The sequence below is a fragment of the Haliotis asinina genome, chromosome 7, assembly GCF_037392515.1.
Source record: "Haliotis asinina isolate JCU_RB_2024 chromosome 7, JCU_Hal_asi_v2, whole genome shotgun sequence".
Lineage (NCBI taxonomy): Eukaryota > Metazoa > Mollusca > Gastropoda > Lepetellida > Haliotidae > Haliotis > Haliotis asinina.
The window spans coordinates 35554682-35574023 of record NC_090286.1 but is presented as its reverse complement, the minus strand read 5'-3'; the positions used below and the strand labels follow the sequence as shown (position 1 = coordinate 35574023).

The 19342-nt window shown below is 37.7% G+C and overlaps 1 protein-coding gene across 4 annotated transcripts in view; it reads right to left on the bottom strand.

The window, feature by feature from the left end:
* Positions 1-8662: 8662 nt before the first annotated feature.
* The window catches only part of LOC137291783 (protein Hook homolog 3-like), a 33730-nt gene continuing 23050 nt past the window's right edge, over positions 8663-19342 (bottom strand). Inside the window, exons 22-23 of one of the 4 annotated variants that reach the window (XM_067823309.1) lie at positions 18587-18602; positions 8663-16350 (exon numbers count right to left, since the gene is read on the bottom strand). In XM_067823309.1, the coding sequence (XP_067679410.1) occupies positions 18590-18602 (13 nt within the window). In that variant the 3' untranslated portion in view covers positions 8663-16350; positions 18587-18589. The remainder of the gene's footprint in view (positions 16351-18586; positions 18603-19342) is intronic. The other 3 variants (XM_067823308.1, XM_067823306.1, XM_067823307.1) reach the window with 3 other exon arrangements.

Below are 19342 nucleotides of genomic sequence, written 5' to 3'. Positions count from 1 at the left end.
CCCGCTCTCAGAATAAGGTTACATTTCTCCATTTCTAACCAGCACTGAGAGGAATAAAGTGTGGAAATGTCATTTGAAATAGGGTACATGAATAGGGCCGCTCCGGCAGACCTGTTCACAGATAACGGGCCACAATCTTTTCGTCAACCTTCACAGATGTAGGGCCAAACATCGTCACATAAAGCATAAAACGGCGTATATACTTTGGTGGTTCTTACGGTCAAAAGCAAGGATAGGTAACTATACATATCTACTGTATATGTATGTAATATGACTCCCAAGACTCAAATCGTCATGCATTTGTGATATATCTCATGGAATAATGACTGGTCACCCGATCATATAATGTTTGGTTAACAAACCTCCTAATGCTGAAACAAATGATTCGGTGAAAAACTGTTTTATTGAAAATATATTCATGTTATCGATCAGGGTCAACATGTCTGGGCATTTGTTTGTGCTGCACATTGTAGTTTTATAACTGGAAAGTCCCCAGCCATCAAAAGGTTATGTGCATTTATGGTAATATCAGTTCATTTTAGCCAATATATATGTCCGTCACGGATATATTTCCTCTTTCTGTTTTAGACATCTGTGTGAGATTATACTGGGGGCAGCTGTTGTTCTGTTTATCGCCTACATATATCAGTGGAAGCGGAAGTATAGCAAGATGTCTCCAGGTCCAACACCACTGCCAGTACTGGGAAACTTGCTCTAAATAAAAGAAGCTACGATACTAAACGATCTCACTGGACTGGGTGCGCAATACGACGGCATATTCACCGTCTATTTCCTAATGACACCGGCAGTCATTCTGGACCAGTTCCACACCATAAGGGATCTCCTTCTTTCTCCTGCATATGCTGACATCATCAGTGGAAGGGTTAGCACCTATTTCAGTGAGCATTTACTGCCGAATGATATGATTTTCCAGACGATTTGTGACAGACAGCAATACCCGAGAAAACTGACCTTTCGGGGAATTAAACAGTATGGAACTGCACTGGAAAAGGTTGTGCGTCTGGCCCAAGCAGAAATACAACAAATGATCAACAGGTGCAGAGAACGAAATGGCGTCTCTTTTGACCCCTGGGATGACCTGAATCAATATGTCAGCAATATGATCTTGCTCTTGGTAAGTTGTCGACTTAATCTGGTAACTTTCAAACATAGTAGTAGTAGTAGTAGTAGTAGTAGTAGTAGTAGTAGTAGTAGTAGTAGTAGTAGTAGTAGTAGTAGTAGTAGTAGTAATTTCATTCAACTGGACTACGTTTATTTCTTTTTAGATTTGTGGACAAAGATTTAAGCCTGGCCATCAGACACTGGAGATTTGTTAAAATGTTGCTTCTGATTTCGAGTAGCTTTTCCACTATAAGAACCAGATTCTTATGGACAATGTCCCGTATAGTACGAGGTTGATACCAAAGTTGAGACGAGCTTGTCAAACTATGAAGGACGGATTCAACTATTTCACTGAGATAATTGGCAAATTTTCACAGGTAAATTACACTAACCGATTCTGGGAAATGTTCAATAAATGTCAAGTGAATGAATCTGTAGAGCGTATAGTACTGTATACATAATATGGGAGAGATGTTAAAACAAAAATGCATCTAATATTGTCGTATGTGAGGCATCGTATACAACGCTTTTCATAATTTCAAATGTTGTTCCTTCTCGTAGGAGTCCAAAGATACGATGACACTCTGTCTCTACACATTGCTATTAATAGAACGCGAGGAGGGAATGATATCGAAGTAAAATGTCAAAGGGGTTCTGATGGATGCCCTTTTTGGGGGTAATGCTGTACAAATAGCACGAAAAGCCTCTGTGTGCAGATAACTTGACACCTTTCTTGTTATGAAAGGCAGATGATCAATTCCAGCGACATTGATAGTTCAGAGATACCAGGTCCTAACTACTCATTTCTGTTATGTGGACAGGCATCTTCACAACAAAACCATCCATGTACACAGTCCTAGCTACAATGGTAAACTTCCCTGAGGTCCAGGAGGAGATCCGGAAGTTGGGAAGGACCGACTTCCGGGTTTGGAGGACCGGACCAAAATGCCGTACACTAGGGCTGTGGAATTAGAATCACATCGTTACTACACTCCCGTCAGTCTGCCTGACCCAGGAAACACAACGCAAGGCTGTACTTACAACGGTTTCAGAATCCAAACGGGCACAATGGTAGGTTTCTGTAGTGATGAATGGCTACAGTTCCCCAAACACTTTCCTGAATGACAACCATATTTGTCCAAGTACGTATTATCCTAATTAATTAACATGCTCTTAACAATAATTACACTATACAATGAGTAACGGTTTTACTACTGCACTTGATATTCTCCACGCGATACTGGTGAATATCGTTAAAAGCGACATAAATATACACTCACCAACAACCCACTCATGAGAGATTAACAAAGGTGATGACACGAAAATATTGGCATACAAGTTTATTCTTTGATATTAGAGCTTATCAGTTGTACATTGATACCAAACCTGACTCGAATCTCTCTCTTCATGAAGGTTATTTACAATGTATGACGTGTACACCACGACGAGTCATTTGGGGAGAATCCCTTCACGTTTGCCCCAACCAGATTCTTGAATGAACATGGTAAACTGCTTCCACCGGAGGATGATAAGCCTCAGGGGTAAATGTTAAGATATAGTCGGATTTCAGGTGAACCATACAGATTTGAAAGCTCAGACAGACTTGCCAAACATTTGTTACTGTAATCCCTGATATTGACACGGTATCGGAACTAAGAAAGCACTAGCGTGATGGTACTGCACGTGGCATATGCAACTATCAGATCTGTTTACATGTTAACTTCAACGCTTATTGTTCTGGTATTCTGCTTTATTCATTTCCCCCTTGTTTTAAAATGGTTTGAGAAAAGGTGCGTTTATATATTATTGAGATGTGTAACTAACAGTAAAATATGAAGCAAATATAAATGTAGTGAGATGACACATTGAGTACACAAATAATGAAAGCGTTCGCACTTCACGCCAAAGATCTGGGTTCGATTTCCCACATGGGTACAATGTGTGAATCCTATTTCTGTTGTCCCCTGCGGTGACAGGCGGCGTAAAACTGAATTTACTCACTCACTCACTTGGTCATCATATGTTTACGAGTAGGTGAGCTCTTAACTGCTTCATTTATCACTGACGCTTAAAATGGTGTGTCACGTGTTCACCTGAACAAAGACAAGACACGGTGCACGTCAATCATGTTGGTCAAAAGGACCTACAGAACGAAAATACGTTTCTCGTGTTTGCCATAAAACATTCTTAAAATTATTACTAAGGTCCATATTCGTAACAATGATCAACCACTTTTAACGGGACTCATACAACGCTGTTTGCAATGCTTGTACCATAACATGGCGAGAAATGTTGTACGTTAATTATATTCAAGTTGGTCAAATTGCCAGATGCTCTTTTTGTCCGTCTGTGAACGATGACTTGGTAAAGAGTTAAAACAATCTGTCATAGGACTCTAGCTTAGATTTTGTGAATTTTGAACTGAAAAGGGTTAAAATGTCTAGACGAAAGCTCGATGAAATAGTTTTGTACCTTGGTGTTAGATCTGGTACCCAAATATGTTTGGAATGTGAATACTGAATAGTAGTATGTTTGAAAACTGAACTCACTGGCGCTAGATGCGCTATGTATGCAGTATTTGGACTGTAAATGACTTATCTTCTTTGAATCTCCTTACAAAACTATCCCGCCTGTAAAACTGTAACAAGCTCTGAGAACCTGACTTTGATTTTATGGTTATTGTCACAGTGAGGCGAGCAGAAGTTGCGACTTATGACAAACGAAAACGCGCTCATGTACATAAATAATGTTGCAGAATGATCAGAGGGGTCCGACACAGTAACTTTAAACGGCGTCTTCACACAATCTATTGTCAACAAATAATAAGAGTTTACTGTGCTGCTAAATTAGGTCAGATCGTCTGGTTTAGTGCCTCTACGACATTATACACCGACAGCTGAAAACAAGTTCTAACATCGGGTGCATAAGTGTTACTGTGGTCGATGTGCTAGATACAATGATTGGATCGCTGGTCGTAATGAAAGCAGGTGTGTAACCAACCATGGGCTAGTGAATGACAGGTAAAAGGCAAGACACGTTGTCACTTGATCTGTGACAGCGTCCATATCTGAAACAAAACAATAAAAGTTTAGAATTGACATACATTCATAATCTCTTTCTCTGTGGGTTGATTACAACCCAGCAAGTAAAAGCACTACAATACACGATAGGAGGTCATAAGATATCCTAACATGGTTACCTGGCGCTATACACGCCCTGATTACCACAAAAGCCTTCGAATGCAGGGCCACTAACTATAACAGTTATGAATTATATTCTCCTAGTTTAGAATGTTTCGACAAAATCGGTTTCCTTGACAAAGGAAATAACTGTTTTCTTCATAATCCAATCACAAAGGATAACTATTTTACATAACGAACCATGAAGGATCTTTTTAATAGTGTTAATTTTCATTTTATTATTGTATTTTGAAAAGTATTTGATTTGTTTACTGATTTGTAAATCGATAAATAGTTTATGATAGAAGGTTTTAAAAGTAACTCCGATTGTTAGTGGCTGTATCCACGAGGAGGGGTTGAAGTACAGGAAAAATTTTGTCCTCCTGAGAGGGTACGTAAGTCACGAAACATTCAAAGTACACTCCAACTTTTAATCGCAGCATATGAGTGTTTTTATTGTTTGGCTAGATGTGCCTATTTTGCTAACATCTGAAGGGATTGTGTAAGTCCAGCTAGGACCCATGCAGGAAGCAAATGTACTGTAAGCCCCCATAATCCCTAGTATGGTGATCTACCTTCAGCAGCCCATTTATACATGCTAGTTCTACTTCAAAATTATTCTAGTTGGTTTTACTGTCCTTCGTCGGGAGGTGTTTCTAATTTACATATAGTTATGATGAATTTTCTACTTGTTTTTGTCATAATGTGACTGAAATATTGCCCATGTGACTTTGAAAGTTTAACTCACTCACTCACCAAATCTAAAGATCTGTATCCTTCAGGCACATATGTACACATGGACCATAGTCTGGCAACATCCCATATTGTTCATAGAATCAGTATGTAACTTTAATACCCACAGCTGGATGGACGTTGAAATATGGCGTAGGATGTCAGTGATGCACCATTGTTCATTCAGATTCTGTCTGATCGTCATAAGTGGACCCTTCGCCATGACGTCAGTTTTCTTTGACGTCGAGCTTGACACCAAGCAAGTCGTACTGCTTTGTGTTCTGAGGATACCAACGGACGTCTGATACGTCACCTGGCTCCATACCCTGCGTGGTGTTCGACACACGACCATATAGTAGCAACTTCTTAACGCCTGTCTCCTAACATGAACGAATGAAGTCTTGCAATCCTGTCAGTCACATTTTCCCTGGACGCGGATGTTCCTGAGCGTTATCGTGTTGCTGTTTGTTTCTGGCCATATGGTGATAGTCGATGGGTGACAATCAATATTTCTTGCAATAGCCCCGAATGACATCCCGGCGTTCTGCACACCAATAACTTGTTGGCAGTTGAGGAGGCCCCATACATGTTTATCAACAACGAAATTAATTGACTTATGGGGTGAATTTGATGTCTGCTTAACGATGGGTACTGAACGCGGTGTTCGTCTTGGGTCATCTAAAATCAAAGTACGGTGTGACCGTGGGCTCAAAATGACCATTCAATCAAAATCATGATGAGAATGTATATTGCTATACAGCGGTTAAGATGATATGTTGCGATATTTGGTTCATGTGTATAATTTGGCTAGGTTTAGACAGCAAAACTAAACGTATGTGTATATGGTATCCTTTGTTAAAATATAGATCGAATATGAATTTTAATTAATTTTTGTGTTAATATGACGAACGTAAATGCACAAAATGTTGTTTGGGAAAGTAACTTGTCAAATAAGAGTCTTGCCAATTCCATTATTAGTTGGAATTTAGTAGAAACGAAATTGTCTATACAATACTAGAATCATCACTTTTCTTAATCCAGTCACAGTAACATCTGGTCAGACTTTGGTTGCATTTGGCTATTACTGTGCCACACCGCAGCCGAACTGTTTAATACCCGTGAAGATCCGGGGTAGAATAGGTCTTCAGCAATCAATTCTTGTTACAAAAGGCGACTAACGGGATCGGGTGGTCGGGCTCGCTGACCTGGTTGACATATTTCATCGGTTCCCCCTTACGCAGATCGATGCTCATGTTGTTGATCACTGGATTGTCTGGTTCAGACTCGATTATTTACAGCCCGCCGCCATACAGCTGGAATATTGATGAGTGCGGCGTAAAACTAAACTCACTCACTCACTTCAGAAGGCAGATAAATCAGGGGATACAATATCGAGTGAAGAAAGTGCTTATGAAATCAAAAAGTGCGTGGATGGGATATCCTGAAAAATGTAATGGCTTAATTCCAGAGGCACGTCAAATGAAAATACAGGACAGTTGTGTTTACATCTAGCTACTAGAGTGTCATCATTTATTCTTCTTTCACCTTCCCCAGAAAGTATGTCTGGTCCAACAACCTGGCTCGACATATTCCGGCAAAGAGTAGCCTGAAAATATGCAACATGGCGTTAATCTACAACATAATTATAAAATAAGAGCTTTATGCGTTACTTATATCGTATTTGACGAAAGGTTTCATCGAAACAATGAATGTCATAAACAATAAAATAAAATCAGCAGACAGGAACATTATCTTGCATCAAAATCAGTGTCAGCGGTACACTCTTGAAGTACAGCAAAGAGAAATGTGTTTAAACCAGAGTGGTTTAGACACTGTCGTTTGTCCAACAGTGGTCCAAAATTTCTCAAACCCGCTAGAGAGCCAGGCGATCTACAAACTCGTGTCAGTTATATTCGACCACTTGATGTGATTTCCATAGACTTACATGTTCATATAGTGCAGCATAAATAATTTTCAATACAAAATATACACATATGAATTCATTAAGCGACAACCGATTTCGCCAACTGAGGTTAAGTGTGATGTAACACTGCCATCATATCAGGTCAGGAGTGGGTCCAACACTACTCTATCATGAAAGTTGAACTTGAGTCATGAATAACACAATGAATGACCCACAATAATAAAAGATGCTTGCAAGGTGTAATGTTTTTAAGGCATGCGATTCTGAAGTGGGAAATTCAGCAACACTTTGGTGCTGTGGAAATCAACAAAGACACAGTGATTTCTGGGGGAAATGTCCTGTAAGGTATCAAGCAGCCAAATCACCAACAAAATGTCAGTAGCGAGTGTACCCACCACGCGCCCGGATGACGGCTTCGACCTCCAGTGAGTAGTCGAATTCGTTCCAAAGGTAGTTGCTGCCACACACGATGAAATGCAGCCTCCAAACCAGCAAGAATATGTGGAAGAGGTTCTAGTTTTTGGACTCGACGTCAAATAATGTCCCAGACTTGTCCTAAAGGATTCAAATCTGGACGCATAGCAGGCCTGGGGAGTTGGGTGATGTCGTTGTTCTGCAGTTACTCGTTCACAGCATGGGAACGGTGGGGTTGTCATCCACGAATAAGAGACGAATAGCTAGAGCATGTTCGTCAAAATCAGGTACAAGGACAGTGTGACACGGATGTATAGATCGACATTGAGATACCCCCGAACCATGACAAGATCCAGCTTAGAATAACGGGAAAGGTATTCCCAGTGCAGAACTGACCCCATCAAAAGGAACTGAGGCCTGAATTTTCCGTGCCACATTCAGAGTGTTTTGGGTCCTCCAAACAAGTTGACGACCATGTGTGACGTGTAAACGGAAGCGGCTCTCGTCCGACCAATGGACCTTCCTCCATGACGTCATATTCCACAGACATCGGGCCAAACACCAATCCAAACCAGCTCTTTTATGGAGATTAGTTAGTGCTGGGGGCTTAATTAGCCGTCGAGAATGCCAAACGATTTCAACGGCTTCTCACAGTTCTGCCTGGCAGCCAAAGTGTTTTGAATACGCCACTTATGGTGAGAGGCTGATGTCGCACAGGGATTTACGTGTCAGGGATTTATTTTCCACTCTGGTAGTCTTCCTGGGTCGGCCTGGTCTTGGACGATCAGTCACATGCTCGATGGCAATGAATTTTCTCACATGCCTGTTAATGTCCAGTTCTGTATACGAACTGAACAAATACAACTTTCCATTTTCAAACTGGTAAGGTGAGAACTGAATCAGTAGGAACACACAATGAACCTGGTGTCTATGAATAAAGAAAAGCTAAGTCACTGAACTGATATAACGGATTTACAGAACTAACCTACCTGCACACTCTTGCAAAGTGACCTTGCTCACATCACTGAAAATCTAGTAGTCACTAGATCTGAATCAGTAGGAACACACAATGAACCAGGTGTCTATGAATAAAGAAAAGCTAAGTCACTGAACTGATATAAAGGATTTACAGAACTAACCTACCTGCACACTCTTGCAAAGTGACCTTGCTCACATCACTGAAAATCTAGTAGTCACCCTAATTCACCAAAACGTTTCATTAGAACTTGAATACATTTTGCTAACATCATATGCCCATGACGAACAAACTTTATACACAAGACAAATCATCTTTAATGATCAAAATATTTATTGGATAAATATATGTACACATAATGTACAGTACAAGAAATATTTTACATGTAAATGCATATATGACAAAAGGATCTTCCATGGTACAGGTACATGAAACTTCAAGTCATGACGAAACAGCATCCCCTGTGAACAACCACGCAGAAAAGCCAAACAAAGTTGCATTCAAAACGAAACTCAAGCACCATACTTCCATCTACAAAGTCTTTTCATAATATTCAAAGCATTAGTAAAACCATCCATCTGCAATCGGTTTCTAAATATAATCTTGAATAGTTCTATGCAACTGTTGTTCTGACAAACATCATAGAAAAGGACACAGTGATGGCCAAAGCTATGCTCTCTGTAGTTTATGCCCTTTTGAACTTGAGATTTGACTATTTTCCAGAGAACAAGCATCACTGTCATTCTGATGGCTAGGACTAAACTTTTCTCTGCCATGATCACATTCTTATCTTACTATAAGATACTTTTACTCTTGCTTCCAAATAGGATGTGTAAATCACAAGTATAGCAAGACATTCAGTCCTTCATGAAGACAGACACAAAATATACACATTTTTTACAAAACAAAAGCTAGTGTTGAATCAATGCCTAGTCTGATTTCTTGCATAGACAGTATTTCCGTAGAAGCTATAAGATAAATGTTCATTCAACTTAAGATTAATTCATATGTTCACTGAGGAAATCAAAGATTCACACCCTCAAAAACACAAAAATAAAGCTGAATAAAAAAAGGTTGCACAAGAACTTATGTTTGATGGTGATGAAAACAATAATAATGCTAGTGTTAAAATGAAAAAATAAAGCGACAAAGATGGCAACATAATATGAAGAATTATTAAGTGTAAAGTGTAGCAAGAAGCTGCAAGACAGGAATATGTCAACAATTTTCACAGTTTTAATGGTAAAGGCGTCCATATTTCTCCCTGCATTAAAGAAACAACATTTTCAATTGTTCAGCCTTTATTGAGTGTCATAAACATAATATGTTATGGGCACAAATTTAATATTCTGTTTTTTACGTTAAATTGAGGAAAATAAACCCAAATTTACTTTCAAATATTGGGTGATTACCCACCATTGCTGCGTGTAGAACGCAACATCACAGAAGAACTGTGACATCATGGCATTGTTCATGACATCATGTTAACATGACAAAGTGATATTTTGAAAACATGAACCACAATATGTTCGCCATAGTAGGTAATAATAATCAGGAATTTTGTTCCCAGGAAGTTTACCTTACAGTGACTGATCTTCAAATGTAAAGGCTTCTGTCTCAAGTTTAACTTTTATTAATTTTGCAAGGATTTGTGAATACATTTCATTAGGCTCTTAAATGGAACATATGTACAAAGGTTACAAGCATTAATAGCATAAATAGCACTAGTTTGTACAATCTAATCCTGAGTACAGTAAAGAGGATGTACACCAGGGAACACTTCTATGTCAGCATTTGTTTGTATTATAAAATAAAAAATTTCATAACAGACCATCAGCCAGAAAACATAGCATATAAAAGTGAAAAGGGTCTAAAATAAAATAAACTGACAGTTATCGTACTTGATTTGAAAAGCTGCTTACAGTTTAAGACGTGAAAGGAAGAAGATTTAACAGACATATAAGAAAGACACTGATATTGAACAGCATGATCATAGAACATCTTTTCAGTCCCCCTCTAATGTAAGTATGCATGCATACACAAATTTTATAAATATAACAATTTTTATGGAACTGTAAGAGCGAATAAATTTAGCCTCCATGATATATATTCATTAAAAGCACATTACTTAGATATATACTTTGTGAATCAGTGAGCACCATATCCGAACCATGAAATATTATATATGTCTGCCTTAAGATACTGTCTTTATTCCGGTACCTACTTATACAATCAAATTCAACACTTCACTTTCCAATTAAATATATGTGTGGGACAGTAAAGGGGCAGATAATTGCACAAGCCAGCTAGAATCAGTTCATCCATTTTGATATGTACCCTGGTGACTAGTAGAATTTCAGGTTAAGGTATATTGATATCTGTACCAACACCTGTGTAAACAGCACTCAATGGTATTCATAATCCCCATGAGACTAGCCAAGTTGCTGATGTTTAGAGCTTAAAGAAATAGTTCATTACATGCAACTGCAAGCAGTAAATACTGCAGGTATGTTAAGACTACTAATCAAACCAGTGGTTGATAGAATGAGCAACGTCCGACAGTGCTGAGTTGACATAGATTATGTTTGCAAAACTTTTGGTTTCAGTGGTTCTTTAATATGTTAAGTTTCTTCATTTCTATAAAAAAATAATGATTTCTTCAGAAAAGAAACACATATTACATGTGCCATATTCTACTGGTAAGTACATTATCCTTCCACATGGCAAGTTGGCATCTTCAAGTTAATCTGCAAGAAATATCAGAGCATTTACATTGTATGTTACACAAACCTGAAATCCATCAGTTCTTCTCCCTTATGATCTAAAGGAGAATAATACTGTACTGATAGAACGAACTATTTACACAAACTTTCCAGTCTAATTTTACCTCAGAAACATTTATCGCTAATCCTTTCAGGCTAACTAGATACTATCTCTCTCAAAGGTTAATATCACTCCTCAACTTAGATTACTAGGTGTTAACAACACACTATACACCAATACTGAAAATGTGTATCATTCTTTCATATAATTCATATACACATGTCACTCGCTGTTTAAGATATATCAGAAACAATGCATGCCAGTCACTCTTTACGATGGCTCAGATATATGTTAGGTCAAACACTCTGTAAGTGGGTCCAATATACTGCAATGATCAATTCATAATGGTCAGTATAGCTACACTATGTGTATATACAGGTATAGAATATCCCTGATGACCAACATATTGTAGGATAAGTGAAATACATCCATAGGTACTATACATGCATGTACACATTATACTGAACCCTTGTCAGTGAGCAGTGGCTCTATATCACAAACTTGGTGTGTGTACCTCTGTGGCTGTGTACAAAGTTACAAACATCAGTGGCGATAGATATATAATGCCCTGTGGTTTGAATTATAGGATTCATGTGCATGACCTGAGTAACTAGACAAATTTTTGTGGTTATTTGTGGGGGGAAATGGGTGCACAAACTTTCCAGCATAATTTTAATCAAAATGGCAGAAACTTACTAAAGAATCATGTGTAATATCGTTGAAAGAGAGACCTTGTGCTTGGGAGGTAAAACTGACACAAAAGCTCATGCAATTTAATGATTATATCTAACAACTGAGAAAAATCCTCCAACAATGAAGGACTCTGCATTAATGTCTGCTTTCAAATATAACAGTTTAGTGTTATGATACAAGATTTTGAAAAGACAGGACTAATGACAACCCATGACTGTCATCATCTGGTCACTTTGACCAAATACACCTCATGAATGTCAATCACAGGTCTCTAGGGCCAATGACAATTCATGAATGTGAATATCAAGTCACCAGGACCAATGACAACTCATGACAGTCAATATCATGTCATCAGGACATGTGACAACTCAAGACTCAAATCAGTTCACTTGGCTTAATGACGACTCAGGACTGTGAATATCAGGTCACCAGCACCAATGACAATGCCTGAATGTTAATACCAAGTCACCAGGACCAGTGACAACTCATGAATGTGAACACCAGGTCACTTGGACCAATGACAACTCATGAATGTCAATATCAGGTCACCAGGACCAATAACATCTCCTGAGTGTCAATATCAGGTCACCAGGACCACTGACAACTCATGAATGTCAATACCAAGTCAAAAGGACTAATGGCGACACATAAGTATCAATATCAAGTCACTAGGACCTCATGACTGTCAATATCATGTTACTTTGTCAATGGCCAGTTCAACTCATGAATGTCACTATCCAGTTCCCATGAGTAACAACCAATCTGTCAATGTTTTTGTTAGAAAACATTGTGAGAACCATAAGGAAGCATTGAGAAGAAATATCATGGTCGGACAACTATGAAAGTTTAGGAAATATGATTATCAAAACAGAACATCTGTGTATTCAAACACACGATAAACTAAGAGGTAAAATATGACACTACATACATAGCAAAGTGTGCATACTGAACAGTCACAGGCATATTTCTGTAGTCTATGCACATTTCTTCTGATCGCACATATGCACATAGTCTACCCATTTAATCAGCACAGGAAACATTTCAATCCTTTACTTCGGCATAAACAGAATATTGACATGTTTCTCAGGTTGTCATTTGAAAACACACAGATTGCTTACAACAGCAACAGCAACACAGTACCATATGTTTACTGGAGTAGTAACTAGAACTGTTTCTAAGAAAAGATCTTATTTCAACTTAAAAACAGATCCAGAAAACGTACAAATCTCCTCACCAAAGAAGCTAACTAGATGCATGAATAATAATTACCAGCTTATCACCAACTCTGAAAGACATGCCATGTGTAATAACTCACTGCAACATGCAAGGGAAATCTTGCACCTGTCTCCATACAAAAACTGAATACACTGCCCAACACAAAAAACATGCCAACATATGGATGAGGAGTCCTTCCTCTGACACACGTCTTGAGGATATAAAACCCATGCTGTATAAATCACCAAAAAGCAAACCTCTGATAACAGACATTTTGCAAAACCTGCGATCATCACTGATTTTCATCACCAGCGTTCATTACTCATTTTCATTGGGCTGCATAAAAAATATGAAATGTTTCTCGGGCACATTTTTTTCAAAGGTGATGAGGACAGTTGGACTTTTTTTAAAAATTTTTGATAGAAAAAAAGTGACCAGGGAGGAACACATTCATACTTTTTCTCACAGAAATACAGAAAGTTTAGCACATTTTAATAAGTTGTGGATTCAGTCACACTCGTTCTTATAGGCACTCATTTTTATAGTGGACAAAAGGATGATCGGGATGCAGTATAAATCAAAATTATTTTTTTAAAATGGCAATAAAAAATTGTTACTAGCACAAATAAAAATGATGCTCCAATGCCCAAGAAACATTTCACTTTGTTTATTTAGCCTTACTGATTTTGATCACTGATTTACATCACTGACTTTCATCACAGAGTTTCATTATTGACTTCCATTACTGATTTTCATCACCGATATTTATCACTGATTTTCATTATTGACAAATATAATTTACAAAGCAACTTTGCCTGTTATCCCCAACTGGAATCTGTTTGGGAAAAATATTTCGTACTGAGAAACATTAGATGTTTCAGGATTAGCAACTCACAGCCAAACCATAAAATGTATGATCTGGTATTTTTCTTCCATTTCATGAGTGACTAGGTTTTTTGCCACTTTCAGCAATATTACAGTAATATTCTGGGACACCAGAAATGGTGGGAAACCAAACCAGGTCTTTGGTGTGATGAGCTAACACCTTAACCACCTTACCCCACCATCTGGATTTACATTAACAAGACTGACTACATAATCAAAGTGGGAAGAAATCATCACACACAGAGGTGAAAGCAACTATTTTCCACAAGAACAAAATTGCAGATTTTATCAACCATCTTTTTAACGCTTTTTAACTCAAAGTGATCATCTAAATGGTTATATGGATGATAAGGACTCAGCAGCTGCATACATCTACTGATTTAAACCCAACATTAGAAACATTTTTTGGCAGACTTAAACCACTCATCAGACAATGATTTTTAGCAGAGTAGAACAGTCTGTTTCTGACAGTGTTTATCATCAAACTATCTTGTTACAATAATATTCATGTTAATATCCACATACGGAACAAAAAGAGTTAGGGTTTATAAAAAAATTAGGGGATATTTTGGGGAGTAAGGTCATTACATTCAAATATGTTTTTAATGATTCCTCACTCACTCTATTCAGTACAAGAACAATAACCAGTCTAAGACTGTCTGTTATCATGGTTAAAGGTTTATGCAATCAGCTATATATGGTCAGATAGCAAGACAGTGTTACATACCCTGATAGGATGTTATTGACACAAAACTGCAAAATAAGCAAACAAATCACATGAAAATACAAATACATTGTATCTAAAGCAGATTAACCACTTAAAGCCAAGGATGAATTGTGTATACAACGAATATGTCACATTAAAATATCTGAAAACAAAAGCGCATCAAAGATGAAATGAAACACAACAGTTTCCTCGCTGGCATGCAAATATTCTTCAAAAACTTCAAAGCAAGCCCACATAATAAACCATGCAATTAAAACAAAAAAGACATTATATTCAAGAAAGTAATCTTCTTTTAATTCTTATAAAAATGTTGAGACGCCATGACCATTATTATTCATCCAACAAACATTCAGAATTAACATCGTCAGTGAGTCTTACATAACTTCATCTCAAACACACAGTCAGTTTTCACAGTCAAACATTCTAAACATTCTTCGCAAGACATCATATCAACAACTAAACCAGTAATCATAACCATAAAAGTTTTGAATTTTTTTTAATGATATTGAAAAGGTAATCAAAACATATATGTTCACATTTAATGAAAAATCTGAGGTTGGTTTAAATGTAACATAGATGAATGAGCTGACAATGATGTAACTCTGATATACAAAGGATACAAGTAAGGCCCCCATAGCCTGCTGTTAGTTGAATGATGTTAAGGCAGTTAGTGTGATGTTACTCAGTGCAACAAGACTAAACAATATACATCTTATCATCGTTATGGTTGGCAGGAGTACAGGAATTCATATGAAAGCAGATATGCTGGATGGTACCCACTTAATCAACTTTCTTCTTTCAGTATTCACAAATAAGGAGTGATGTGTTTCATCTTAGCTATTCTAATTAAAATTTGTCGAAAGAATTGGAAAAAACATACATTTTTCAAAATACATGTGAGTGAGTTTGGATTTAATGGCTTTTAACAATTCTAGCAGTATCAGGGTAGGGTACACCAGAAATGGGCTTCACACATTGTACCTATGTGGGGCATCAAACTCTTCAGGTCTTCAGCACAAACGCAGGTCTTCAGTGCGAAGAGCAAACACTTGAACCACTAGGCCACCCTACCACCCAAAAAGCTACATGGAAAGGTAAGGCATGAAACTGCTTATATCTATAATGTCCTTACTCTTGGTCCCAATGTCTGTCATGTTGAAAACACTTAATTTGAGGACAGAGTGATTTTGAAAGGGTGTACGGGACTGTACAACCCTATGCCAAAGGAAATACGGAATTTCCGAGGGTCGTATAGTCCCGTACACCCTTTCAAAACACCACGTAACTAATAATATCATGTCTGGGAGAATTGAATGTAAAATATTCTGTCATGGACAAAGTCTCAAAGGGCTCAAATTCAGCTTCAAATCAAGGTATTTTTATGTCATCTGTTATCAATTGTCACAGTGGGTAGAGCTGTCTCCTTTAATATCTGCTACATACGAATGCACATACTCATGCTATACATATATATATCTTGTATGCTTTATATTACATATAATACAGCCTGCATCTCTCTGATACAGAATAGTATATGAGTGTATGAAACACAGCCAGCAATATTGTGCACTGCCGCCGCTGTCAAGCACCAATCCCATGATAGCGATGATGTCACTGTTGTCATGACGACGGGATGTTATTGCTAGTGCCAAGTGAGACACTGCAAAGACAACAAAACAGGGTTAGTAGAAAACTAAAAACATATGTAAGTTAACTACAACACAAGTTCTAAAGTCAAGATCAAATTTGTATGAGAATAACCATTATAATTATTCACAAGAAAGTAATGTTTGTTGTTTTCTCTCAAAGGCACAATGTTACTATTTTTCCACAGAATTTTGTTCTAGTAATAATATACACATATACCGGGGTGTATGCTCTCACTTTAGCTTCCCATTAATACAATATAAGACTTATTATCTCTTAAGACTTGCCTGAAATCGATAATTGAAATTTCAAGGCAAACAGCTTCGAAACAGATAACACTTGCCATATATGGAAGGTGCATGATTGCTCCGTACATTGAAAACTGTCACACACAGTGTTGTTGGTGTTTGCCTAACTGGCCTCAATTACAATTTGCATCATATTATAATTTTAAAGAATTCCATGGGGTTTGCCTAAAATAAAGATTGGTCATAGAGCGTGTGAGAGTCGATTTTACCCTAATTCATTGCCATTGCCCTAATTCATTCAAATTTTTTACTTCATATTGTAATATTAATAAGAAATTTGGAGGGGAATAAACTACCGGTATATGGTAGCCTCACTGGTGGCTGGTTAGCGTCAATGAGAGAAATGCAAAAATGTTTGAGAAGTGTGGCACAACAGTGTGCCTCTAAGAAACAGATTTAAAAATTCCAAAATATTTTTATCAGTTGCTTGCTAAAAACTCCTGAAGTAAATGTTCAGTAGAAAAATGCATGCCTATAACATCTCCAAACAATATTAGAAATTGTAAATATGGTAACACATCATGAACTGAACAAATCGGATTTCGACAATTTCAAGTTTTGATGGTGGCCACATCACTGCTCCACAAAGTGATCTTAGTGCCACGTTACATTACAGTATGGAAGTCATCTTAGTACAGCAATTTATCATAAGTGTATGATACAGTATTGCTACTTTCACTATCCTGGTATGACCTTCATGAGATATGTTATAGTACCAATGATGACCCTGATAGACAGTATGATCTTAGTACTACCACTATTATTAATACATGTTCCAGTATGCTCACAACCATGTTACAGTATCAGATATGCATGTTTATCAAGATTATCTTCGTAGAGGTATCATTATCTTAGTACAGCTATGAACATCTTAGTACAGCTATGACTAACTATGCATGCTTGTGACTGTTGTTCTGTTACAATAGGGCAGTTTTCACTATCTTATGACTACCATTAAGAGTGTGACAGGCCTTTAGCGCTAAGATTGCTTTGTGGGGCAGGAGACAGAACCACTGATTTGTTCGAGTGAAACCATGTTGCCATAACCATTACATCCCCACGACATGCAGCTGTAATAAGCCACCATGCATATATGCCCCGTGTCCATGTCTCTCAAGGTGAGATTCAGCATTCTCCGCTTAACAAGATTAAAATTGTCATGCTGTTTGACTTGTTTCTCTCAAACATAACACTGTCTTTTGAAACACAAAGATGCATGATACAACATAAATATGAGGAAAAACACCTTTACCACGTTCACCAGGATAAAATGTTGTTATGCAAGTGGTGCAAACCCAGTCCCTTTCCTCCAACGTGCTTTTCTGATTGATCTTTTATTAGTGAGGGAGTAAGGTTTTACGCCATTTTGAGCAATATTCCAGCAATATCACGGCAAGACCCTAGAAATGGGTTTCACACATTGAACCCATGTGGGGAATCAAACCTGGGTCTTCAGCATGAGCCAGCAAGGCAACTACCACGAGTCAACCCCACAACACCTAAATGTTTGGTTTTACGTTTTCCTTGAACAAAACATTAACTAGTGCATATCAACATACATTCAGTATTGAAAAGTTTCTTGATATCAATGGTGTAAACAGAAAACACGACTGACCAATAAACGAAGCTTTTAATGTGTTATGGGGCATCATTTTGACTGTGATTGTAAAGCTTGTTGATATCTAATTACAACATTAAGAGTTCAAGAGCACCAAAATATTTACAAATTCAAGTTGATGGTATGAATCTAGTGTTAACTGTATCGTGAAAACAAAAAGAAACTCCCATTCACATGACTTTCTTTAAAAATACAGTTCCTGACTCAGTAAGCTGTGACAAATGAAAGACTTTGTGTGACATGACTTACTAGGATATGGTGATGCATACAGAAGCGAAGTGTGGCATAGATTGAATATTCAAGAACCTTTGTTGAACACTTACAGTTTAGTTGAACTGACTGAGATGCAATGGGTGAGACAAACACAAACTGATTAGATAAACATTAGAATAATGCATGAACTGCTGGCTGGCACAATGTCACCAAAACCTAATTCTGTTTCAAAAGGGATCCTCCACGGGGTACTATTATATATCCCTACGACAGTTGTAACTATGTTACAATAAAATATTTACAAAACTAAAAACTGATTTTTTGTCATGTTGACCCACCCCTCCTGGGCCCCTGGTGGCCCAAACAGACAAGGGCAGGTAACTGTAAGCGTGAACCCCGTACCTCACTTTTCATGCTGTCATGCTTGTGTCAAGACGTGTACATTGGTTCTTCCTGCCTTGAATGACTGACTACGAGTGACAAAGAGGCAAATACTGTATGTATGGTAACATTCTTTATCGCACAAGCAACAGGCAGATTTGTATGTTGCTTTTTTTCTTTCATAATATGTTGTAACCTGCCTCCAATCCCGCTCTCCTTCAAGCCCTGTGGCTTGCAAGATGCTAATCATTCGTGGCGTTCAAACATTTTCAGTACCTTTTGTAGCTGTTCTGTTGTCAGTGTTACTTTGTGGTAGAGTAGGTGGTAACCTTATGTTTTGCATTTCAGTGAAATATTGGTTAGTCATGTTAACTGCATGATAATCTCTTGTGTGCATGTTAGCCATATTTCTAAGTAGGTTGTTCAGTATTTGCACTATTTTATTACGTATTTGGGTAGTCTCATGCTATACATAATATTCACTA